The 25,687-nt window shown below is 38.7% G+C and overlaps 1 protein-coding gene across 1 annotated transcript; it reads right to left on the bottom strand.

Moving 5' to 3' along the window:
- Positions 1-3,179: 3,179 nt before the first annotated feature.
- Positions 3,180-17,446, bottom strand: Gprc6a (G protein-coupled receptor class C group 6 member A). Its single transcript, XM_021660541.2, has 6 exons — positions 17,186-17,446; positions 14,803-15,106; positions 13,616-14,449; positions 8,056-8,268; positions 5,073-5,196; positions 3,180-4,372 (listed from the first exon to the last, which is right to left on the bottom strand). Exons 1-6 carry the CDS (start codon positions 17,377-17,379, stop codon positions 3,270-3,272), a joined length of 2,772 nt encoding a protein of 923 aa, XP_021516216.2. The 5' UTR covers positions 17,380-17,446; the 3' UTR covers positions 3,180-3,269.
- Positions 17,447-25,687: the final 8,241 nt, after the last annotated feature.

The following is a 25,687-nucleotide window of genomic DNA, read 5'->3' as shown; positions in this document are numbered from 1 at the left end:
GAAAAGATCATCCTGAGTGAGGTATCCCAGAAGCAGAAAGACACACAGGGCATATACTCACTCATAAGTGGATATTAGACATATAATATAGGATAAACCTACTAAAATCTGTACACCTGAAGAAACTAATCATGAAGGAGGACTCTGGCTAAAATGCTCTATCCTCATTCAGAAAGGCAAAGAGGATGGACATCAGAAGAAGGAGAAAACAGGGAACAGCATAAGAGCCTGCCACACAGGGCCTCTGAAAGGCTCTACCCTGCAGGGTATCAAAGCAGATGCTGACACTTATGGGCAACCTTTGGGCAGAGTTCAGGGAATCTTAGGAAAGAAGTGGGAAATAGTAAGACCTGGAGAGGACAGGAGCTCCACAAGGAGAGCAACAGAACAAAAAAATCTGGATACAGGGGTCTTTTCTGAGACTGATACTCCAGCCAAGGACCATGCATGGAGATAACCTAGAACCCCTGCACAGATGTAGCCCATGGCAGTTCAGTGTCCAAGTGGGTTCCTTAGTAATGGGGACAGGGACTGTCTCTAACCTAAACTGATTAGCCTGCTATTTGATCACCTTCCCCTGAGGGGGGAACAGTCTTACCAGGCCACAGAGGAAGACAATGCAGCCACTCCTGATGAGACCTGATAGACTAGGATCAGAAGGAAGGAGAGGAGGACCTCCCTATCAGTAGACTTGGGGAGGAGTGTGTGTGGAGGAGGAGGGAGGGAGGAATTGGGAGGGGAGGAGGGAGGAAGCTACAGGGCGATACAAAGTGAATAAAGTGTAATTAATAAAAATTAAAAAAAATAAAGAAAAAAAAACCAACAAGACACATGAAAGGTAAAGAGAGTCAAATGGTCAATGTGGCCAAAGAATGAAATGAAGGTTTCCAATTAGTCTAGCAGCAGCCTAGAATAGTGAGAAACAAACTAAAAAGGAGGGATTTAAAGAAAGTAAAGCATATGTTTCATTTTGGGTATGCTGACTTATAAGAGAAATAAGTGGGTAGGTTAGCTACAGACTGATCATGTCTAGTGATGTATATGGTTTAGAGAGTTATCTAGGCCAAAGAACAGACTTAGAAATGATAATATTATAGGACAAAGTGTGTTGAAAGCACACATGCTGCTTGAAGACAGAATTCTTCTGGTATCACATTTAACAGTCAAGTCAGGGAACACACACCAACAAAGGAGACCCACACTGCTCAGGACAGCACAACTGATGTCACATCAGACTGTAGAGTCCTAAAGCCATGGGAGGAACTAGGAAAGTGCATTTCAAAAGACACAAAATTGTAAATTAAATTTAAGAGATAAAGTGTCACTCTAACTTTTCTATGGACTATTTCAACAAAGTGGTCTAACTAGCTGACGATTCAGTGTTCTCAGAAGTAACATGTCAGCAATAAGGAACCAACATGACAACAATTACATTACCCCTTTGATTGTAAAAAGAAGAAAAGAGACAATGGCAAGTAAAGAGAAAATCAGAACAGGGACAGTATTGGTTTTTTTGTTTTTGTTTTTTGTTTGTTTGTTTTTTGTGTGTGTGTTTATGTGTGTGTGTGTGTTTAAGACTTATTTTATTTATATGTATGTTTGTTTTATTGTCTCTGCGGAGGCCAGAATAGGGCATTGGATCCTGAGGAGCTGGAATTGTAGGTGGTTGTGAGCAGCCCACTGTAGGTGCTGAACAGTGAACTCTGATACTTTGCCAGAGCAACAAGCTCTTAACTATTGAGCCATCTCTCCAGCCCAGTTTTTGTTTTGTTTAAGACAAGGTCTCATATCTGCTTCTCTGGTTATACATTTTTAGATTTATTTATTTTATGACTTTTTTTATGTGTATGGAGGCTTTGCCTGCATGTAGGTATGTGTGCCATATTCATGCCTAGTGTCCTCAGAGGTAAGAAGAGGGTATTGGATCCTCAGGGCTAAAGTTACAGGTGGTTGCGAGCCACCACATGGGTGCTGGAGATCAAACCCAAGTCCTGTGAAAGAGCAACAGGGGCTCATAACCCCCAGCCAACTCTTCAGTCCTGTTTAATCTGCTCTTTAAAGGATAAAAGTAATATGAATCTTTGGATTCATATTACTTTAAAGGATTCCTGTGCCGTGACAGAATGGGTGTAGTCCCTGTACATGTGTTCTTGCTACCTTTCTACTGCAGTTCCTGCTTTACCCCTTTTTGTGCATTCTTTGTTTACCTAACTAACTCCAGTTCATATTCTAGAGCATTATATAATACCACATCCCTTAATTAGCTTTCTGTACCCTGCATTCAGCTCCCTTGGTGTGTGACTGTATTTACTCTGTACTGTCACAGTGTTACGGTCCAGAATTCACTGAAGGGAAAGCCCAGATTCAAGTAATATGAAAAAGCAAAAAGTATTTCTTCAGCAGAGAATTCTAGCATGCTGGGGTCACCACATTCAAAATGGCAGAAAGGGGAATTCCTACTGTGGCTATTGACCTTGATTGTGATTGGCTGGTGCCTGTGGAGGCTAAGTGACTCTGGTCAGGACTTGGGTGCTATTCAAACCAGTAGTTAAGCGACCTTATCTTTCCCGGACCAGATGTCTTGGCTGTTTCTAATTGGTTGTTCTTTTCTTGTGATTTTTCTCTGTAACTCTTAGGCTTGTGTTGTCTGGCAAGAAAATGAAGCCTGTCATGGTTAGGTTTATTTAGCCAAGCTCTCCTAACAGCTTTTTATAGACATTACTAATGGAGAATCTTTCTAGTAATTGAAGATGTCTGTATGTAACTATCTTCCCTTGGAATCTGAGCTCCTTGAGACTAGAAATAATCTCTTTCTTGTTTCTTTGCCATTAGTATAATACCTGATACAGAGTAGTGACCCAAAAGCTTGTTAAACTGCAGTAGACAATCACAATGCTTGAAAAAAGAGTAGGACCCATATAAAGAGGTGTGAAATAAGGAGAGGATGGAAAAGTGCTGAAGTGTTATGCATTGACTTGGAAATGCTTAAGAGGAATATTGGTTAAGAAAAATGCTGAAGTAAGGAATAGAAAATGAAGGAAGAATAATACTGAAATTTAATTTATATTTTTATTAGTAGATGGTTAAACAGAGTGAGTATTCAAGTAAATTGTACCGAGAGAGAGAGAGAGAGAGAGAGAGAGAGAGAGAGAGAGAGAGAGAGAACCCATCCACACACACAAAATGTATTTGCTGGGAAAGTGAATACACAATTTACAGCAAAAACTAGAACATCTCATTGGGGATTGTAGTACCTCCTGAGAACCCATTCATATGCTTGAACTTCTTTTCTGATGCAAAGTTTTAGACACTTTCGTAAGCTTTTGTCTGCCTGCAAGTGCCACAAGATGGTTGTGGTTCTGACAGGCTCCAGCATTGTTACCGGGGGTCAGATCAGTTGTTGCTGTATCATAGTTAGTGCAGTCCATGGAAATATGACTCAAGGCAAGGTTGTCCGCACTGTGAGAAGAGTAATTGAAAACCATCTGGAGAAAGGCTGACTTGGTATTAGTCTTTTGTTTGCAAAGAATAATATAGCACTTGGGGAAGAATGTACAGCAAAGAATCCCATAGTTGGATATCAGAATGACTATAATCTCCACAGCGGGCAAATGCTTACCGAATGTGGTAGCATAGACTGGGATGAATGTGATCCAAGCTATGAAGTAAATAAGCATGCCAAAAGTCAGGAACTTAGCTTCATTGTAATTCTCAGGAAGTTTCCTCCCCTTGAAAGCAAATGCGAAGCAAATGAAGGCCAGGAGTGCAATGTAGCCCAGCATGATACCAAATGCAAGCACAGATCCTTCTTCACATTCCAAAATAATGACTCTAGGCATGACGGTGTTCTCCTCCACAGCAGGTGCTGCCAGGACCAACCAGAGTGTGCAAATGATCACTTGAATGCTGGTGCAAGAGAGGACAATAGGGACTGGCTTATATAGACACTTCAGGAAAGTCTTCAGCTTGGGGTCAAAGCTGAAAGCTAGCAAAATTTTCAGGGACTTGATCAAAATACAGGAAACACAGAGAGTAAAGCTCACACCAAACAGGGTCTGCCTGATCTTACAGGAGAAGTCTTGTGGTTTGCCGATGAAAAAGCCTGTGCCGGCAAAGTTAAGGGCATGGCAGATGAGCATCAAGTAGCAGACCACCAATCCCCCAGATGATTTCACCACGGGTGTGTTTAGGTTTCTTGTAAATATTATGCCAATGGCCAGAACAAAGGCTATTCCTAGTAGGGAGAAGGCGATGAGGAGGACAGCCAAGGAGTCATTCCAATCCAGATACTCCACTTCCCTCTCGAAGCACGATGTGCTCCTTTCCGGGGCCCACTGTGTTTTGTTGTTGCATAAAATGCAATGATCCATATCTAACAAGGACAGGAGATTGGTTAGGTCGCAAACATTTAAACTATGTAGTTGCCCACCATACTATAGAGAAAACAAGCTCTGTGGAGGTCATACTGTTTACTTATTCAAGTAAAACCTACACAGAACCAGAAGAAAGTGGGAGAACACAGTAAATGGAAGAGATGAGGAAGATGAGAAAGGGTGATAGAGAAAGCCAAAAGGTCATCTGGGACATGATTCTTCAGTAAATCTATATATTCCAGAGAGACAATGGTCTCTTATGAACATGCTGTTATTGATGGCAGTTTGGAGACCTTGTTCAGAATGTGGTTTTGGAATTCACACCTTTTTCCCTTTATATCTATGATAATTGTAATCCTGTCTAAGCTAACTGAACTGTGTAAGACTATTTCTCAACCTCTCTCTCAAGGACAAGAACAAATCAAAATAGGGGCTGGGGGTGTAGCTCAATGGTAGGGCATGGGCCTAAGGAGGGGCCGGGGTTGTAGCTCAGTGGTAGAACACAGGCCTAAAAAGAGGCTTTGAGTAGCTCAGTGGTAGAGCATGGGCCTTGTATGCACACGGCCCAACATTTGATATCCAGAAGTAAAAGAAAGAAGCTATAAAACAAAAGATAAAACTGGATTAACATACAGTAAAGTCAGCCTAAGGGACACAATTCAGAGGTGTCACTGTGCATGCGGTGGAGACTGCAGCTACCTGTTTGGTTACTGTAGTGGTTTTCTGGGCAGCTCACACATTCATAGCAGCAAGTGTGTTGGCTTCTTGTGGCTTTCTTCATTTGACCAGGACTGCATTCCTTGGAGCATTTAGATAGAATTTGCTACAGTAAAAGAAAATATAAAAAAATTTTAAAAAGAAAATTGTCCTAGCCATTCTTCATTTAGTAGAATTTTGGGTCTTTTTTTTTTTTTTTTGTAGCATTAAAATTTTTTGGTCATCTTAAGCAGGAACAAGCTTAAAATATACAAAATATTTTGCATGAGAAAGCTGCTTTAGAAAACATACTTTTTTTTTTCTTTCTTGATGACAGGGTCTCACAGTGTAGCTCTGGCAGCTGTACAGAACTAGCCATATAGAACAGGCTGGCCTTGAATTCAGATTAACCTACCTATGCTTCCAGAGTCCTGGGGCTTAAAGTCATTCACTATCATGCCTGATGACACTTAGGGCTTCTATAAGCAAATCATGGAAATTAGCTCTTCTAGAGACCTTCCAGCAGAGAGAAAAGCACATATTTGCAAAGCTGAGAAATGAAATGAGGGTCTCGGAATTTCTAATTCCATGCTGAAAGAATTCTGAAAGAAAAATGGGACTTTTGTATTTTTAAACAAGATTTTAAAAATTCACATGCATGAATCTTTATATCTCTCTCTGTATGAGCTTGTGTGTGTGTCTGTGTGTCTCTCTCTGTCTCTGTGTGTGTGTGCCATAAGATGGTGTTGCATCCCTTGGAGCTGGAGTCATAGGTAGCTGTGAGTCACCAATGTGGCTTCTGGGAACTAAATTCCAGCTCCCTGGAAAAACAGTTAAGTGCTCTTAGCTACTGAAATCATCTCTCCAGCCTCTAGACTTTTATACTTCTAAAAGAAAGCTCTTAATATGACATACCTTTTAAAAACAAAGCAGTGGAATATTTGGAATTTAAAACTGTTGGAATTAAAAAAAAAATCTAAAATATGTGACAACTGAGCTACTTTGAAAGCTTAGATGTGTTTTTTGATTTCGTTTCATTTTGTTTTGAGGCAGGATCTCACTGTAATCCCAGGCTCATGTTCTCCCGTTTCAGCTTCTCAAATACTGGGATTATAGACACTCACCGCCATGCCTGGTTGAGGTGTGGCAATTTTAAACAGAATGCAGCAGGCACAGAGTACTTTCGTTAAGGGAAAGGAAGACATAAATGAAGGAGTGCGGGTTGTAGAATTGCAGGTGGATGGACATTAAGGGGAAGGTAGAAGGAGAGGGGGTACTGGGGACAGGGAGGTACTGGAGGCAGGACAGGGGGCACTTAAAGAACAAAACACTAGCTTTTACCTAGAGAGAAATATGCTGTGGAAGAGTTCTGAGCAGAGCACTGTCTTTTCCAGGATGACATCTTAAGACTGAGGGGGTATGAGTGTAAGAGGAACAGTTTCAAAGCTAACACACCAACTTGGGTGAGAGGTGGCTGCGGCTTGCCGTGGAGCAGCAGTGCTACAACCAGGGGGGAAATGGTAGTCAGACTTCAGACCCACTCTGGAAGTCAAACCTGCAGTGGCTCTGCAGTGTGACAAGCGTGTTGTGTGATACACTGATGACAAGAACGCCCTCAGGGTGTCTCATGAGCAACTGAGAAAGAAGAGTTGCCGCTTTCTGAGACTTGGAAAAGAATAGCAAGAGCTTTGTTTTAGAGATAGTCAATGAGGACATCAATCAGATAGATAGCCACAGAGAGATGCCAGTTCGGCAGTCGGCACTTATTTGAGTTAAAAGATAAAAATCAAGAAGCCAGTAGCCTCCCACAGAATGACATTATTTGAAGACTGGAGCCTGATAAAGTCACTAAACAGACAAAAAAAGAACAGGACTGAGCTTGGGCATCCTAGTGTTTAGAGGTATTGGAAAGATAAGGACCCAGCAAAGGAGACAGAGAAATGGTGGCACAGGGGAAATCAGGGGAGTATGGAGTCTAGGAAGCAAATAAGGCCCATAGTGTAAAGGAAAGCATAAGTAGCTGTTAAATGAATTGTGATGATATATGGATTTAATGTAAGTGAGCTATACAAACAATTTTGATAGATTATAGGCAAGCTTAAAAGGTAAAAGGGAGAAGACTTGGGGCCAATCAAGATACTTAATGTTTTCAAGGAGTTTCCTTGTAAAGAGAAATAGAGGCTTGGGCAGCAAATAATATAGGATGTGGGAAATCTGTGCAGCTGCAGCCTTTTGAACATGGGAGAGATAAAGCAGATTTACAGCACCATGTGGGCAGTGCAGAAGAGAAAATCATGGAGGGGGTGCAGGAGACTGTGAAGTCGACAGAGCAAGTCCTTAAATGACCGAAGGGGTTGGGGCCCACAGGTCCGGCGGAGGTGCCACTTGAGGAAGAATCCATCCACAGGGCTAACTGGAAGTCAGAAGACCAGGCACAGAATGGCTACAGGAGGCACTACAGTTCTTTCTTCCATTACTTCAGTGTTTGTAGAACAGAAAGCAGGATCAACTGAAGGTGATGGAGTGTACTCAGGGAAGAGTATAACACGGCCAACCAGCAAGAGAAAGGAGCTCTAAGATTATCAGGAAATACTCTGATGGATTGCCCAGCAACACTGAAGGTCCACTGAACACTGGAGATCAGGAATTTAATGAGAAAGCAGTGAACAATATGAGGCTTGTATTCCTGCTTCTCTTGCCCCAAGTTCCTCTACTTAGGAGATGCACACAGACTTGACCACAGTGAGTTGAATTTTGCCAGTATTGAGAAATGAGAACACTGAAGTGAAAGAAGTGAGGAGAACTGAGCACATATGCAAGAGTGTTATACTAGTTGGCCACAGGACTTAGGGAGGGAGGTGGAACAGGGAACAGTATGATGATCACGAGGTTCTGCTGGAGATTGAGATGTTTCCAGATAAGATACTGGGTGAATCGAATTCAGCAAAGCAGCCTACGACAAAAATCACCTTACGACAAAAATCACCTTAAGTATCCTGAATTCGCGTTTTGCTTCCTGGCTTTTGACGATGAAAATGTTGTGCTGCAGGTCATATTCTGCCATTTTTGTGACTGTCATGAGGCCATTGATCTCCTTCCACAGCACCACATCGTAACCAGTATTTAAGTCCCCATGGGCATCAAAGTGAAAGGAATTCTTTCCGTCAGTGAACGTCACATTTTTCAGCACGTCAAGTAGCTACGAAAGGTAAAAGTGTGAGTGAACATTCAACAGGAGCATCACATCCTTCATCCAACAGATTGTATCGTTGGGACTATTTCTTAAAGTGAGAAGAAAAAAGAAGGGGTCTGATCTCTGTTTGGGGATGTTTAAATATCTAGTACACTTTAAGAAGAACACCCCCCTTCCCCACCCACTTGGGCTCTAGAATTGCTTTTTGCAGAAGTTGTCCTATGTGAAATTGTTGCTACCCAGTTTGTGCAATGGCAGCCACATTCAGATTGTGCCGGGGAGAAAGAACACCAGAGATGGAACTAAGAGAGCACAGTCTACTGCTTACTTATGAGTAAGCACTCTCACTGCATTCATCATGGCCAACTGGTTGCCTAAGTCCATGGTTCTATGTGGCTTTGATGGATTAAAAAACTATGGGATAAGGCAGAAATTATTCTATCTGAGTAGAATCACTCTACCCTGTGTCTTTTTGGTTAATTTTTAATGTTTTTATTTCTGTCAATAGACTAAAAGAAAAATCAGCTTATATTTTAAGGTATTATAATTACGTATTATAGTCATGTAAATGGCCAAATAATCCCCTTCTCAGAGTGTCAAAGTATGCACTCCTTGTGTTACTTGTCCCTACAGGATTATTACTTCTTTTAAGGAATGTAAATTAATTGCTTTAGGGAAGCAGAATATATCAAAGCAAACCTGATAGAATTGAAAACAAAAACGCTGTCTTATTTTCGGGGATTTGGTTGTAACTCAGAGGACAGAGTGCTTTTATAGCCTGTGTAAGGTCTGGGGCCCATTCCTCAACACCACTGCACTGAGCATGGCGGCACACAGCTGTCATCCCAGCTCATGGGGTAGGAGTGGTGGCAGTAGGGGCAGGGTGGTGGTGGGAAGACTGGGAGTCCTAGGCTAACCTGGGCTGCATAAGACCTGGCTTCAAAAATAATTTTTTTTTAAAAAAGATTTTAACATTGCCCGGAATCAAAAAGAAACACAAAGGGAACCAAAGTAAATGAATAAATAAGCACTTCAAGGATAAAGTTCTTCGGTAAACAAGATAATTTCAGTGTCTCACCGGTACTCATGAATTATTTTAAATGTGCTCCTTTCTTAAGCAAAACTAGCACAGAGGGTTAATACAAATGTGTGTCCGCCCAGTTATTGAGCCTAAAGCTTATTAATAAATCTAATAGGTCTCTGTGTCATTTATTTGGGAGCTTTAACGAATGATTAGAAAAGCCCTCCAAAGCCTAAGTTATCTACTTCATACAGGTTTCAGGTTCCAAGGTAATTCAACTGCACGCCAAATTGTAAGAAGTTCCATCTGGCAAAGTCTGGAGTACTTTTTGGTAAGGACTCCACATCACGAGTTCCTTGACTCATTCGTTTCCAGCTTCCTTTCAAGACTCCAGTCCTGTGATGTTTTCTGCTCTCTAGAGACACTGGCCGGTTAGAGAATGTTCTTTAAGTTGCCAACATTGAGCTCACTGCCTCAGTTATGTGCTATGCTGCCATTTCAAGTTTGTAGGAAAAGCTATAGTGTCCTTTCCTGCGTGGTAGCCAGCCCTATAATCATCTGATCACATACTACATTCGCTGCTGTAGGAAGGGATTCTGTTTTATTCCCCAGGGTATCTTCAGCACTCACAACACAATGATGGAACACCGAGGCACCCAACAAATACTTCCTGAGTAAACATGTGGGGAATGGCTATTAGACATTTTCTCATCTCCTGTGTGCCACTCACACTACCTTGTATAGAATCAAGTGGAAGAAAAAAAAAAAAAGCCAAAACCACCCCACTATAACATGAAGAAGGTTCACTCACACATACCTGAAGATTGTTAAAAATCTGCCGAAATAAAATAAGGGTGACTATGTGCTGTCCCTCAATACTGTTCTCACCAAACACAGAGCCAGAATGCTACCCTAACTCCACTGCAATATAAGCTTAGTTGGACCACTAAAACCACTCACAAAGTGTCATATGAATATCAGGTCATTTTGCTGGAGGGTGGAGGGGTGCTGAAGAGACTAGGAATGCATCCTTGATTAGGAATCCTAAATGTTAACGATTTGTTTTAAAATTTAATGTCTTATAAAAATCTTCTTTACAAAAAGACCTCTGATTGCATGCCTTGTCACCCAAATATGGCACTCATTATTATTTGGCTTGCTTACATCATGATCAAAGGAGCACCTCACCCTTTTTCAATCTGTTTTCTAGATTAACAGGGTCTCTGGGGCAAAAAAAAAAGCAACCTTAGACCCCCTAGCGTTTAAATGAAAATGCTTAGATTATATTTTCCCAAGTCTTTTCTTCAAAATTATTTGAGATTTCTTTCTGATTGAAAATACTTTCCTGAATCTTTGATAGATCAATAGTGCTCTTTGTTTCTATGTATCTTATGAGAGTCTTCCTAATTTTTTTTCCTTGTGTACCCTGTACATTCAAGGGCTGGTCTCCATTTACCTCTTCCAGTCTCATTTCTAAAGTTGAGCTCAGTTATTTCATTATGATATTCTGCTTCTTAAAACAAGAAGAGCTTTTCTGTACTGCTCTAGGTGAAAGGTATTGAAATGTAGAGAAAATGCCATATGGAATGTGGTATACGGAAGAAGAGTGATTGTAACAAAGATAATTTAGTTTTTTTTTTTTTTTTTTTTTTTTATCCCGCAATCCCTTGTTAAGGTTTTATAGTACAAAGGAAGTGCTTTCAAGTAGATGTTTAAAAATTATTAGAAATGTGTGTACGTTATTTAGAAGAGTTTTTAATTTCAATGAAGACCCTAATCACAAGTTATTTACATTTTAGAGTTTTGGCTTTCTATGTAGCAAAAAAAGCCCCTGAAAATGAGCAGCATATACCTCACAACATGTACAACGATTATGCATCTATCAAAAATAAAAATAAGCACAATTTTAAAATGAGCGATTTAAAACACATGTTTCAAGGGTTGAGAATGTAGCTCAGAGGGATGTAGCTCAGTTACTTGGTGTGTATGAGGCCCTGAGGTCAAACTCCAGACCCTAAAAGCAAAACAATGTAAGCATAACAGCAAACTAAAGACAAACAAACAAAACCCTTGAAGTTTATACATCTAAATGTGCAAGCAGGTTACTTTGGTCACCAGTGCTTATATTGCAGATGATTAAAACATAAATATTATAATTAAGTTGGAGCTCCTGGGAGCATATGAAGCTCCTAGTAGCTTGCACAGGGCCAGTTGTTCAAGTCTATGCAACAGCAACAGCAGTGATGATGGCAAAAATACAAATGGCATTCTAGATGCCACTTATGATCCAAACTGTCTTACTCCATTCTACCCTCTGTTCACTTAAAACTCTAAAGGACATATATGTTCTAATTATGATACTGTCTCAAGGCCTATAAGTCTGGTTTTAAATTTACATGATTGAGAAGTTTTATTCTCACAAGTAAACATTATTATTAAAAGAAGTACTTTCTTTTACATGCTTTGTTCAAAGTCATTAAAAGAAAATGCATTTTTCCTACTAATTAGAACCATATTAAACTTTAAGTTTTTCTGAAATAATCCAAGAAAAGAAAGAAAAACATCGATTTATACTCACTTGGTGTTTCATTTAAGCTTATATTTTTATAATTGCCCTAACAACATTCCTTCCAAGAAGACTCAATGAGGCTGAAGAGATAGCTCAATAGCTAAGAGCACTGACTGCTTATGCAGAGGACCCAGGTTCCGGTCCCAGCACTCCTATGGTGGCTCATGGTGGTTCACAACCATCTTTAATTCCAGTTCCAGTGGCTTCAGTGCTCTCTTTTGCCTTCAGTAGGCATTGAATTCACACAGTGAACAAACATACATGCAGGAGGGAGAAACTCATATATATAAAACCAAAAAGCAAATCTTAAGGATAAAAACAAATCACTAACCTCAAGCCCTTCAGAGAGCATCCTACTTAAGACAGTAAGAGTATTTAACCAGAGGACAGGATTACAATCTACCTGCTGCACAATTATAGGGACATAAGAAGACTAGGACTGGAGCCATGCTTATGGCTCCTCTTGTCTTTAGTTTTCTCATATACAGGATAAGCATCCATAATCCAAAATGCTACACATTTGAATTTTTGAGCACCAACCTAATAGCACCAGTGAAAAATTCTACAGGTGACTTCATTGACATGACAAAGCTGCACTAAAATATTGCATAAGACTGCCTTCATGTAAAATGAACAAGGAAAACACAAGCAAAGATGAATTTACATATAGACTTTGTCCTATATCTAAGCTAATCTAATCCAAAACATGTATAGCACTGAACATATCAGATGAAGGAAATACTATAGTATTTAGCAATAACCAAAATAATCTTTCAACTTCTATGGTCTAATTCTTATGGGTAAAGATTGTTAAACAATATAATGTGTATAAAGCACTGGAAAAATCCATAAGTTGGCAGAGGAATATAGCACTATTAACAGAATCATTTCAGAAAATAAAGTGAAACTTTGGAGCTTAGGGAAAGAAATGAGGATAATGAGTATCATTAAGACTAAAATGTTATATAAGCAATACAGATCATAAAAAGACTGCCAGTTTCCACTTGCAGAAGGGATAAAGTTAGGAATAGGTACTATTAATGATACTCTGCTATGCTTGCAGACAGGAATGTAGCGTAACTGTCTTCTGAGAGGCTTCATCCAGCTGCTGATGTAAAAAGATGCAGAGACCCACAGCCCAACATTACGTAGAAATCAGGTAATCATGTGGAAGAGGGAGATGAAGGAACCAGAGAGGTCAAGGACACTACAAGAAAACCTACAAAATCAACTAACCTGGGCCCACAGGGACTCACAGACTGAACCAACAACCAAGAGCATGCCAGGAACAGACCTCACCCCCTACACATAAGTAACAGATCTATAGCTTGGTTCTCATGTGGATCTACTAACAACTGGAGCAGGGGCTCTTTCTGACTCTATTGCTTGCCTTTGGACTTCTTTCTGCTAACTGGACTACCTTGTCTAACTAGCCTAAATACGAGATGTGCCCAGTTCTACCTCAACGTGATATGCCAAGGCAGACTGATATCCACAGGAGGCCTCATCTTCTCTGAGGAGAATGGGGGCCAGGGGAGAGGAGAGAGAGGGACTAGGAGGAGAGGAGGGAGGGTAAGCTGCCATCCAGATATAAAATAAATAAATTAATTAATTAATGGAATAAAAATAAAGAAAAAGAAAGAAGAGGTATCATGAATCTTTGTAAAATAAAGCAAGAGGGGGAAATGGGGAGATGATGGTAAGTGAACAGGTTTGGGATGCAAATTATTCCAATAATTAATCCCAATAATGTAAATGAGTACCTCCCATGGTTGAAAGCTTTTGGGTTTCTGGCAGTCTCGAGCCTGGCACAGATCCCGAATGGCATGGCCAATTGCAAGCACTGCAAGCTGAATGCTATGAATGAGCCCCGGCTCAGTATAATGCCAGAGGAATTCATTTCTCATGAAATGGTTTTCAGTGGTCTTGGCAGTGTCATAGGTCAGAGTTGCCTGAGAAGAGTTAGAAATGCATTGACTCAAATCACCATCTTTGATGTGTTTACAGGCAGAAAAAACCTTGGCAAATTCACGTAGGGGTTTGTTATTGTTGTTGGGATACAAACGAAGAGTTTGAAGAAAAGAATGGAAAGAAGATATGTTTCCTCTCTTAAAGGTAAACCCCACCACTTTGCCAAGCTTCTTGACATTAGGAATGGTGATAATCTTGGTAGCAGTTGACCAGTTATCGCTAGCTATCCAGATCTTACTTATTTTCCTTTCAATGGCTTTTGTGAAGAGATTGAAAACATGGAATTTCCTCAAAAACACCACGATGACATTAACCTGGGCTTCTGCAATGATCTTCTCCAGTGTGTGATTGATTCTGACTTCAATGCTATTATCTGAGAGGAAGGCTGGCAAAACTTCTTTGAAGGCGATGCACACATTATTTGCAGCAGCCTGAATTGCAAATGTGTTAAGAGCCAATCTTCCATAGTCATCATCTGTTGTTAAGGCACCAATCCAGTTCCATCCAGATTTTTTAATCAGGTGGGCCATTGCTTTAGTTTGGTAGAAGTCACTGGGCACAGTCCGTAAAAATGAAGGAAAGCGGATTTTGTCACTCAGGATTTCTGCGGTGGAGTCGTAACTCACCTGGAAGTAGACAGAATTTTTGAGTTATGGTACAGGAGCACAGGAGCCAGTCATGTTAAGCTCATTTTCCTTTAATTCCTATAGCCTCTTCCTAAGTTAAAAGACTCATGTTAGCACCCAAGGATGTTTAGTTATATGGTCTTCTTTGAATCTGACTGATGTTGTTACAGAAACAGATCAGGGGAGGCCCTTGGAGATATGTGTCTTTTCTGAATCAAGTTAAAAACAGTCAGAAACTGGTTCTTGATACTGCAAACATGACTCTGTAGCTAATTCCCAGGTTTTCCTGATCCTTTCATAAGAACAAATGTGCTCAAAACCAATGTACAGAAGGAACTAGAACAAAAACCTACCTGTGGCATGAGCTGTAAGTTCAACATTCTTGAGACAGCCATGGATATTTCAGAGTAGCCAGCACCTATGACAGCCTTTACCCTTGGTATGTAGCTGGAGTAGTCACATTGGAAGGCCACTGCTTCTCTAGAACAGTTGAATTTAGAGAGGAACCTCAGAGTGGCTGCCATGGCTGCAGTAACTTCAGTACAAGTGTCATAGATTTCATACCCCAGTTTGACTCCAGATAACAGTGTTGAGTTATTGATCATCTCAATGCTGTGTATCATAGCCAGAGTTTGAAGAAACACTGATATTTCAAAGCTGTTGAGAAATAAGAATTTTCTGAAACAAAACTTAACTGTTTTATTGGTGTGCACCTACCTTATCTCATCCATATTTCTGCCCTTTGGTGAATAATTTTTGGATGAGTCAAGTTGATTTCAGGTAAAGTGTGAACTTTATTTGAAAATAACCTTATTTTTACCCTATCCTTTGATCATAATTTTTAATAGAATACCAGTATTTATTTGTTCACAATTCATAAATGTAAACAATTTATCTTTCAAAACTATGTTTTTAGTTAAAATAAAATTGTATCACTGTCCCTTCCCTTTTCCTTCTCCACCCCCTCCTGGTACCCTCACTCAAAATCCTCTCATGTCCTCCCAACTCTGGCTGATAACCTCTTTTTCTTATGTATGTACGTATGTATATGTATGTATGTATATGTGTATATATACATATACATTAAGATATGATTTCCTGAAATCAGTTCATTAAGTTATGATTTCCTGAAAATTACTATTTATCACTTTGGGATGTATGAGGATGAAATGTGGAAAATCATTGGTATACTCTTCATTTAAAAAGAAGTGAGAGAAAATATTATTAGATTACCTCATAAATAACCACATTTTGTTTTCTTAGTCCCTTATATCTAAGCTCCATGGCCTTGGATTCTCCAGTACTCAGAACAGGGACCAGGAAATACCAGCACTTGCTAACACCCTGCTCAGTGTTGAGTGAAAAGCATTTCTCTTCAATAGTGACAATGAAGTCAAATGTTTAATTATTTGTAATTTTTTTCTTTCTGGAAGAAATTTGTTAGATCAAATGTTTCATTTATATTTATCATTGCTTATCGGCTTAAAATTATGGGCTTCAATTCTTTGGGCTCTAACAATTTGGTGCTCTAAAAATCTTCAATTATTATTTTGTGCCATTTCAGCTAATCACTGGTTATAATAACAGCAACTGAAATGGGATGAAAGCCAGAAAGTGTTCTTAGTGTGACACAGGAACTGTAGGCTATCCGAAAGCATCTTAACTGGGATTAGAAAGCACTATTTGGTAAGAAAACAAACAGGGGATCCAATATGATGATATGCTTTTGAAAATACAACACTCTGGAGGTCAGTGCAAAAAGGATCAAGAGCTGAGGCTAGTCTGGGATATATAAGGAGACTTTGGCTCAAAATAAAACAGACAGAAAAGTAAAATAAAAAGGGAACATAATATTATGACAAGTTATAATCAGAATTTTCAGTCACAGGGAAGTCTGTGGATCACATTATCAGATCAATTAAAGCTGATGCTGCCTATGTCCATGACCTCATTTTTTTCTTTTTACATATGGAAACCACAAGTCAATTTCACAAAACCAGTGTGTCCTAAAACTGAAGTTAACTAAAACATTGTTTTCCTTAAAAAACAAAAACCAAACCAAACCAAAACAAAACAAAAAACCCCAATCCATCTGTAACACCTTCCCCCAGTTTTAGTTACAGGACACTGTGTCAAGAATTACGCTGCACGCTGCAATTCACTCACTCTCACTAACAAGGAAAAAAGGACATTCTGATCCTTACGATCGTCTCAACTTAATAGCAAAGGACTGGATTATTCTAGAATGAAGTGAATACAGCACTGATGAAATATGAGCATACAAACCTCAAATGTGGACTTTTAAATAAGGCATAAAACAATAAACCTATGCTTATAATAACGAAGTGCACACCGTGGGTTACAGAAAAATAAGCATGGTGTGTGTGCTGTAGTGCTGGACAAGTTACAACATCTTTACAAGTGACTTCAGAGACTTTTTTAAAACAGTCATAGTAAAAACCAAACCAAACCAAACCAAACCAAACCAAACCAAACCAAACCAAACCAAACCAAACCCCACTACTGTAAAGCATTCTCTACCCCTGTGCTTGGAAGGTGATTGTACATACAGAGCTGATACATCTATTTTAAGGACAGCAAAGCTAACTGGATGAACTTCAAAATACACACATGCTCTATTTTATTAAAATGTCACTGCAGGCAAACCACCTGAGTGTCTTACTCTTACAGCACAATCTTGAATTCTAATTGAATTATATTTTGAGTTTTACTCACCCAACACATTTTTGGATTTGTGGTCGCCTGGGATGGTCATTTGTGGATAACATTTTTTCATGGATGGCAAACAAACCTCCAATCATGATATGTCCAGGAGAAGTGATAGCCACAAAGTCATCTGGGGTGTGGCAAGACTGGAAGGTACCAAGAATAACCATGAAGCAGGTAATTACTATAATTAGTAGTGCCATGCTCCTGTCTTAGTTGCTCAATTCATGAGAGATATTAGGAACCATTCAGCTCAGATACCAACGACCATTTCCCCTAAACACCTTAGGAACATAGAACAATGTCAAGGGCTAGAAATGTTCAATATTCAGATTCTTGATGACAGTGAAAACAGTCCCTTCAGCAACAAGAACATGTCAGATTTTAAGAGTCTTTGGTGCTGAGCCACATGACAATGGGCACGTGAAAGCTAGGGATAAGCTGATAGAATTGTAAACACAGGAGCAAGCTGACAGACTTGTAAAAACAGATCTTTGGAACATTATATTCTTTTGCTCCAGAGGGATGTCAAAGGCTTTTCTTTTGAAATATATAGTCTCCTTTCTAGGAGAGGAGACTGGGAATGTTGTTCTGCTTAGAAAATAGACAGTTTCTACATTTTCAAACATACTATTTTCTTTTTTTTTAAATTTTATTTTATTAGTTACACTTTATTCATTTTGTATCCCCCCATAAGCCCCTCCCTCCTCCCCTCCCGATCCCACCCTCCTTCCCCTTTCTGCATGCATGCCACTCCCCAAGTCCACTGATAGGGGAGGTTTTCCTCTCCTTTCTGATCTTAGTCTATCAGTTCACATCAAAAGTGGCTGCATTGTCCTCTACTGTGGCCTGGTAAGGCTGCTCCCCCCTCAGGGGGAGGTAATCAAACAGCAGGCAAACATACTGTTTTCAATGCAAAAAATTACACTAGTTGGCCAGCTATTGAGAAAAACATTATTTTGCTTTTATTTCTCCTGGAAATCTAGGCTTTAAAAGATGAAATTCAGTTGATGTAAGCTTTTGTTCCATCGGTGTTATTCATGCTAGTAGGAGTAGAAGATATAAATTCTGGGCAAAACTAAAAACAAGATGATACTTATTAAAGAGGAAAAAAGATCTGTCATAGGTCACTGTCATTTATATCATTGTGCTGTATACATATATATATATATTCACAGATACATTAATGTAAACTTTGAACATGTTTTTATTTATTTATTTTTTCTTCTTCCATAATTTTATTTTTCTCATTAGTTACATTTTGTTAATTCTGTATCCCAGTTGTATCCCTCATTCCCTCCCCAGTCCCACCCTCCCTCCCTCATCTCCTCCCTGCCCCTTTCCGAGTCCACTAATAGGGGAGGACCTCCTCCCCTTTCATATGACTCCCTTTTGTCAGGTATTTTCAGGACTGGCTGCAAAGTCCTCCACTGTGGCCTAACAGTACTGCTCCTCCCTTGGGAGGTGGGGAGGTCAAAGAGCCAGTCATTGAGTTCCTGTTAGAAATAGTCCTTGTTCCCCTTACTATGGGAAACCAATTGATTACTGAGCTATCACAGGTCACATCTGAGCAGAGGTTCTAGGTTTTATCCTCTCATGGTCTTTGGTTGAGTGTCCATCTCAGAAAAGACCCTGTGTGAACATGTTTTTAAATGCTTACACATCAGGAATAACATAATTTTATAAGAATCCTTTCTTATTTGTTTGTTTGTTTTGAGACAGGAACTCTCTGTGTAACTCTAGATGACCTGGAACTCATTCTGAGTCCTGAAACTCACAGAGATCCATCTGCCTCTCCCTCCTGAGTACTGGGATTAAAGGCATGTGCCACCACTCCTGGAAACATGCTGGCTATGTGGTGGAATTTCCGGGAGTAAAGAAACTTCAGTAACTTAGGCATCATTGAGAATGAGTTTAAAGTTTATTTTTCAAAACCAGTCTTTTAAAAATACTTGGCTGTATTTGTTTTACTTTGATATTTGTTCTGTCTATCTTTTGTTTTGATTTTCGTTGTTTTTGTTTTTTCATTTAAAAGAAAGAAAGAATGAAAACAATTTGAGTTGGGTAGGGTGTTGGGGAGGATTTGGGAGAAGATAGGAGAGAAGAAAGAATATGATCAAAACATACTGCATAAAATATTTTTTTATTATATAAAAACATTGCAATAGGGCTGCCAATATGAATCAGCAAGTTAAAGCACTTGCTGCACAAAACTGGTGGCCTGAGTGTGGTCCCTGAAACCCATGGTTCGAGGAGAGAACTTCTACCCCAGCAGTGGCATGCACATACCTGCACTTATATACCTCATATACATGATGAAGAAAATAACAGTTGCTTTAGGAAGGCATTTCTAAGTCTAACATCTCTTGGAGGGTAGTTGACATCCTTTTAAAGGAATCTTAAAAACACGATAGCATAATAGCTACTGTAGCATTTCAAATGATCCAGATTAGATGTAGATTCAGAGAGGCATGAAGTTAGGCTGACTGAGGAGTCACAGCTCATTACACAGCACCAAATGCTTTCTTCTTATGTTAATGTATATAAAACATATAAATACCGATCTCATTATTTTTACATATGTATTTCATGAACTTTGATCATAATCACTCCCATTATCTAAATGTTCTGACAGATGTTTTCTAGACTTTCCTACTTTCTGGTGAAAATGCTTTCTAAAAGGATGCAAGACAGTATTTTTCAGTTGTCCACAAACCTTGATAAATACAAACAAGTTTACAGACTTTTCACCTATTGCATAAATGCATTTTACTCAGCCTTCTTGTTATTTGCATATGTGTGTGTATGGAATTGAATGGCTTTATGAATGTAGCGATTTTGCTCAACCAAACTCAAAGTTCTCATAAAACTCAAGCTCAAAGATGATTTTTGGTAAAATTGTACTAAAAATAGAAAACTAATTTCCTGGCTGGTTAGGTTTGGTCAACTGGACACAAACCGGAGTCATCTGGGAAGAGGAAATCACAGTCTATGAGCATGGTCTGTCGGCACTTATTTAATTGATAATTTATGGAGGAGGTCTCAGCCCACTGTGGGATGTACCATTGAACATCAGGAAGGCCTGGGCTGTGTAAGAAAATTAGCCAAGCAAGCCAAAGAAAGCAAACCAGCAAACCAGCAAGCAGTTTTGCTTTAGGGTCTCAGCCTCAGTTTCCGCATCAAGCTACTGCCTGGGATCCTGTCAATGACAGACTGTATGCATAAAGCAAATAAACCCTTTCCTCCACACCCAGCTTTTAGTTGGCATGATTTATCACAGCAGCAGAGAAGTAAATGAGGCCAGCTATAAACGGGTATAAAGCACTTTGGACTGATTCTGAAGATGAGTTGTTCAGTTCAGACATTTTAAAAAAAATGATGATAAAGTTTATATTAACAACTTCACGTGACTTACAGTTTCATCACCATTTAGCATTCCTATAATCTGACACAATAAAATTTTTCTCATTTCTATAAATTTCATAGAGATTTGCCTCCAAAGGTAGAAAACCAGAAGCTTTAGGTTGTAATTTGCCCTGCTAAGAACATATGGTAGAATGAGCTCAAACCTTGAAAGCTGAAAGATTGAAGTCACTTTTCCCCACTCAGCTATTCAACAGGGAGTGAGTTATGTTAACTCCTTGAGCAATATTTTTCTCATCTGTAATAATCAAGACACTAATATTTCTAATTGTGTATCATGTTAGACAAGCTAATAGATTTATAATGTCCCTTTATTATAGTAGACAATAATTACTTCCTTACCTTCCTTTGAAGACCAAAGCGAAGAATGTTTAATTCCAAAGTTAAAATCCACAGCTAGCTAAATAATTGTCCAGTAAAATTTCTCAAATAAGTTAAATATATTCCCAACACAAATGTTTTTATTTTTTGTAATAGGACATTATTTAGCTATTGTCTTCTTAGAATGAAAACCTGTTACTGAATTAAGCATGAAGGAAGCTTGATATTATATTAATTATTTCAGAAACTCATTAAGCACAATGTCCTTTTTTTCTCTCTTTGTTTTTGGTGCTGGAAGTTGAATCCAGCACTCTACCACTGAGCTACACCCCAGTCCTGTACATACTATCTTGACTCCCACAGTTTCTATGCTCATAATAGTTTACTTTTGGACCAGGGTCAAAACTATTTGCCATTATTTAGATTATACTACTACCACATAAAGGTTTTCTTCTGTTCAAGAACACACATAATAAAAATAACTATTCCTTTTTCTAAAGACTATGAATTTTACCATAAGCATCTGTTTCTGCAGGATAAAGCTCTTGAAGGAAATTATGATATAAGATTTAATGGTGACAGTATCTTGATCATTCCTTTAATCTGAAGATTATCTATTTCTTTGTGCCAATTCTTATGTGAAGATTAACCACTAATAATACTTAAAGAGAATAGTTTAGAAATGACATAATTACCCAAGTTACCCTCATAAAGGCACCACCGCCTGATCTACAATTATAATGAGGAATAGAAATCAATGATTAAAGATGCTTTATTCTAACATGATTTTGTAGCATTGGCAGTTGGATCACTTTTTTGATGATGAAATGATGAAACACTGTGGAACACCAAGTCAGACTCAAAATGGGACTCTGGGTCCAGAGCCACAGAATACAACATCAGCACTTGATATGGCTTCTGCAAATGTGACCCCGGGCACCTATGTTCCTTTAGCACTTGCTTTCCATCTCAACAGTCGGCTTCCCACTCACCCTCCTCAGCCAAATACTTCCCTTTAGTTTTTATATGAACAATCACATCAGAGCAAATTGTTTTCACAGCTACTTGCAATTTCAAAAACATTTTACTAATTTCAATATGTCTTTAAAGTATACAATTAAAGCACTATCATTTTAGTTATCTCCAAGAGTGGTTGGGAGAGGTAAACATAGCAAGGCTCATGAAGAGTACAGGGAACCATCTGGTCTACCACATACAGACTCGGACAGACAAAACAGATTTGAGAGCTACCTTAGAAGGAGAGAAGCCAATGTTAAGTGGTAGATGCCGGGATCTAAAGCCTAGAACAATAACCAGAACTTATGAATGAGTTCTCACTTACTGTTTTGATTATCAATCTACTTCATTTTTTTTTTGGAGGGGGGGCTGCACACACACAACACTTAGCCTAACGAAACAGGTATTCAAAATGCAACATTACAACTACGCTTTTTATTTGACCAACAATAAATGTGAATGTATTTTTTCCCGCCTGAGATAGGCTTTTTATCCCACAGTAATCTCCATTATGGAGTCAAAACAGAAACTATTTCTCTGTTAACAGCATAACTTTTAGTGGTAAACAATGAATGCCACAATTGGGCATTTTCAACATGGATTTCTTGTGCAAATGTTTTAAAAGCTTAGTTCATTCTCCTATTATTTATTTAAAGTTTTTTTTATGTGTTCATTGCCTCTTTTTGAAGATAGTTCATTACATCTAAAAATAAAATTATGAGTTTGGTTGTACAGTTAAATATGTTAGAATTGTATGACTCTTATCATCTTAAAAAGTTATAAATGAACTTATATTAAGCTAATTGAAACCAAGGTTTTTCACTAGATGTGGTCACCTGTTGTTACTATTGCTGCTGTGATCACTCATAAAAATAAAACTATCAATTCATATTGCATAATATTGGGCTCTAGAATGAAATCAGTTCCCTATGAATCACAAAGTTCAGTGAAGTCTCTACTGGAGGGAAAGTGACAAGGCAAAGACTTAAGTCCCTAAGTAGTTCAGTTATACATATAGGTAAGAAATTTATTTCATTATATTAGATATCAAATATGCAAAAGAACAATAATAGTCCTTAACAAGCTTATAAAATAGTTTAGTCAGATGTTGGTCTTTTAGAATTCTCTCCCAATCAGGTTTCTGTTCTACTGGCTTGGAGACCACTTACTTCAGTATTTTATCATCGTACCATACCATACTAGATAAACATTTTTTCTCTAACTTAGGGCACTGTTGTAGGTCTCTGAATGGAATTCATGAAAGCCAGTGAATCTCTTGAAGTTGTAAAATAAACAAACAAAAACATTTTGAGTAGATGACCATATGAAGAGAGTCAGATTATCCAAAAGGTTCTGTTAATCTACCCATAAAGAAACACTATAAACTAGAGCAAGTTTGAACCTTGCTTCTCAGGAAACACAATAATGTTTTTGTTTCTGTTGTTGCTGTTTGTTTTGTTTTGGAGACAAGGTTTCCTTATATAACCCCCCTGGCTGTTCTGGAACTGGCTTTGTAGACCAGGCTGGCCTTGAACTCACAGAGATTGGCCTGCCTCTGTCTTTTGAATGCTGGAATTAAAGATGTGTACCACCATGCCTAGCTCAGAAATGTTTTTTTTTTTTTGAGATAATGATTGTGCCTTTGTTGTCAGATATTCGTAAAGCAAAGAACCCTCACTAGTCTTCCATTAATTTATCATGTGCTTGATACACATAACTGCTTAGCATTAGTCAAAAGATTTTTAGTGAAATATTATAGCTCACAAATTGTTTATCATTCCTTTTATAGTATAACACAGCTTAGGTCACTACCTATGAGGTTAAGCCTACCTACTTTTGCACTAAAAGAAGTACAGAATGCTATGTGTGTGTGTGTGTGTGTGTGTGTGTATTGCTAAAGTTAAGCAGCTATACAGTATATAATGCTTATTAGTTCAGGTCTGTCCATATGTTTATTTTTCCAAGCAATTTCTATCCTTTATATTAATTTCTACCAGTAATACAAAATGCTAACTGTTATTTGGCTATAATTTGTATGTATATTGTGTAACACACACAAACACACATATGCATATACACACATATACATGTACAGTACACATGCATACCATAAGAGGAGAGCTTTAATATTTTGGGGGGACCATTTACCCCTATTCTTGACCTCAGGAATGATGTAGCTGCTCCTCATCTTCTCCTTTAATTTGATTACAGCTCCAGTCACAAATACTATTTCACCAACTTAGTACTACTATAAAACAGGCAATGAAATAAAAAGTTCCAAAGCATCAAACCATTATCTATGTCAGCATCCAGTCATTGCCTCACATTCTTTTTGGTGCTAGATCTCTTACATTTTGAACTGTATTTTCAGTGGACTCATTAGCAAGGCAGAAAGTTTTAGTCTTTGTTTATAATCAACTGGCTAAGTTTGAAAGCTTTTTAAAACTGAATTACTTTTTTTGTGTATGAGTATTTTGCTTACATCTCTCTCTCTCTCTCTCTCTGTGTGTGTGTGTGTGTGTGTGTGTGTGTGTGAATCATGTATGGTGCTTGTGGAGATCAGAAAAGAGCATTGGGTTCCCTGGGACTGGAATTACAGACAGTTGTGTGCTGCCATGTAGGTGCTGAAACTTCTGGAAGAATAGCAAGGGTCCTTAATTGCTGAGCCACCTCTCCAATCTTCAGAAACTTCTTTAGCTATTAAACTCATTTATAAAATGAATGAAAAACAAACCTGTGAATCATTACTTTATTGCTGGTACAGAAATTTGTAGATGGGATAAATGCCACATTTTTCAATCAATGTTTGATGTGTGTAGGAATTGTTGAAGTTTACATTGCTCTTTTTCTACATGATAGTGTAGAATTTATAAAATACAATCACTTCAGGAATATCAAACCCTTCTATCTCTGTGTTCTCATAATGCCCTAATAGAACAGTTTGTACTATGTACTAACTTAGTACATAGTACATAGTACAGAGGCTTAAATTGGGGAGACACTTATTTCTTATGACCCAGATACCTCAAAGTTGAAAAAGCATCAAGTATTCTTTTTATCTGAAGAGTATTTTCAGCCATTTAAGAAAAAAAATCTGGTTTCCTGATGACTTTCTTAGTAAACTTACTCAATGTTCACAGTACTTATCAAAATCCACTACCCTTAGGTGTACTCTGTTGTCCTTCTCCCCCATTTTGTTGTAAAGCTCTGTAAGAACAGAACTCATGGCTGGATATACATTCACTAGAATACTTTCAGTATCTTATGAAGAGCGTATGCACAGCGGATACTTACCAATTAGTATTGGGTCAGTAAGAAGAGCACATAAATTGGAAACTAGAACTTACACTGTTCTTCCTGGCTAGGTGGAGAGAGAGCACTAGAAAAACCACAAAACCCGGAAGAACGCTGAAGGATGAGGGATGGTGCAGACCCCTGACAAGCTAAAAGTAGAAACTTCAGGTTTGCATCGGCTTCCTCCTGTTTGTGATTTCAGAAAAGAGGTTTGTTTGGGGAGCATCAGTAGCACCTGCCTCCATTTCTATTCATGCTCTGTGTTCTCCTAAGAGGAAAGAAACAAAGACCACACCTGGGTGAGGTAAGCCCCACATTCTGCCCACTGCTGGCTTGCTATTTGTTTTCAACGGACATGTTCCAAAAGTTCACAGTGTATGTGCCATGTTTGTGTTTTAAGTATAAATAACCATTCATATGTGCCACATAAGCAGCTCTTTGGCTCAGGCCAATAGC

This window comes from Meriones unguiculatus, chromosome 20, assembly GCF_030254825.1.
Source record: "Meriones unguiculatus strain TT.TT164.6M chromosome 20, Bangor_MerUng_6.1, whole genome shotgun sequence".
NCBI lineage: Eukaryota > Metazoa > Chordata > Mammalia > Rodentia > Muridae > Meriones > Meriones unguiculatus.
Note: the sequence above shows the minus strand (reverse complement) of the source record. Positions and strands in the feature narration are given on the sequence as shown.

Coding starts and splice junctions, on each gene's coding strand:
- Gprc6a (XM_021660541.2), bottom strand. CDS start 17,379: ATGGCACTACTAATTATAGTAATTACCTGCTTCATGGTTATTCTTGGT. Junction 14,450..14,802: donor ACTTACAGCTCATGCCACAG/GTAGGTTTTTGT, acceptor GTCTACTTCCAG/GTGAGTTACGACTCCACCGC. Junction 8,269..13,615: donor AAAGCTTTCAACCATGGGAG/GTACTCATTTAC, acceptor TACCTTTCGTAG/CTACTTGACGTGCTGAAAAA.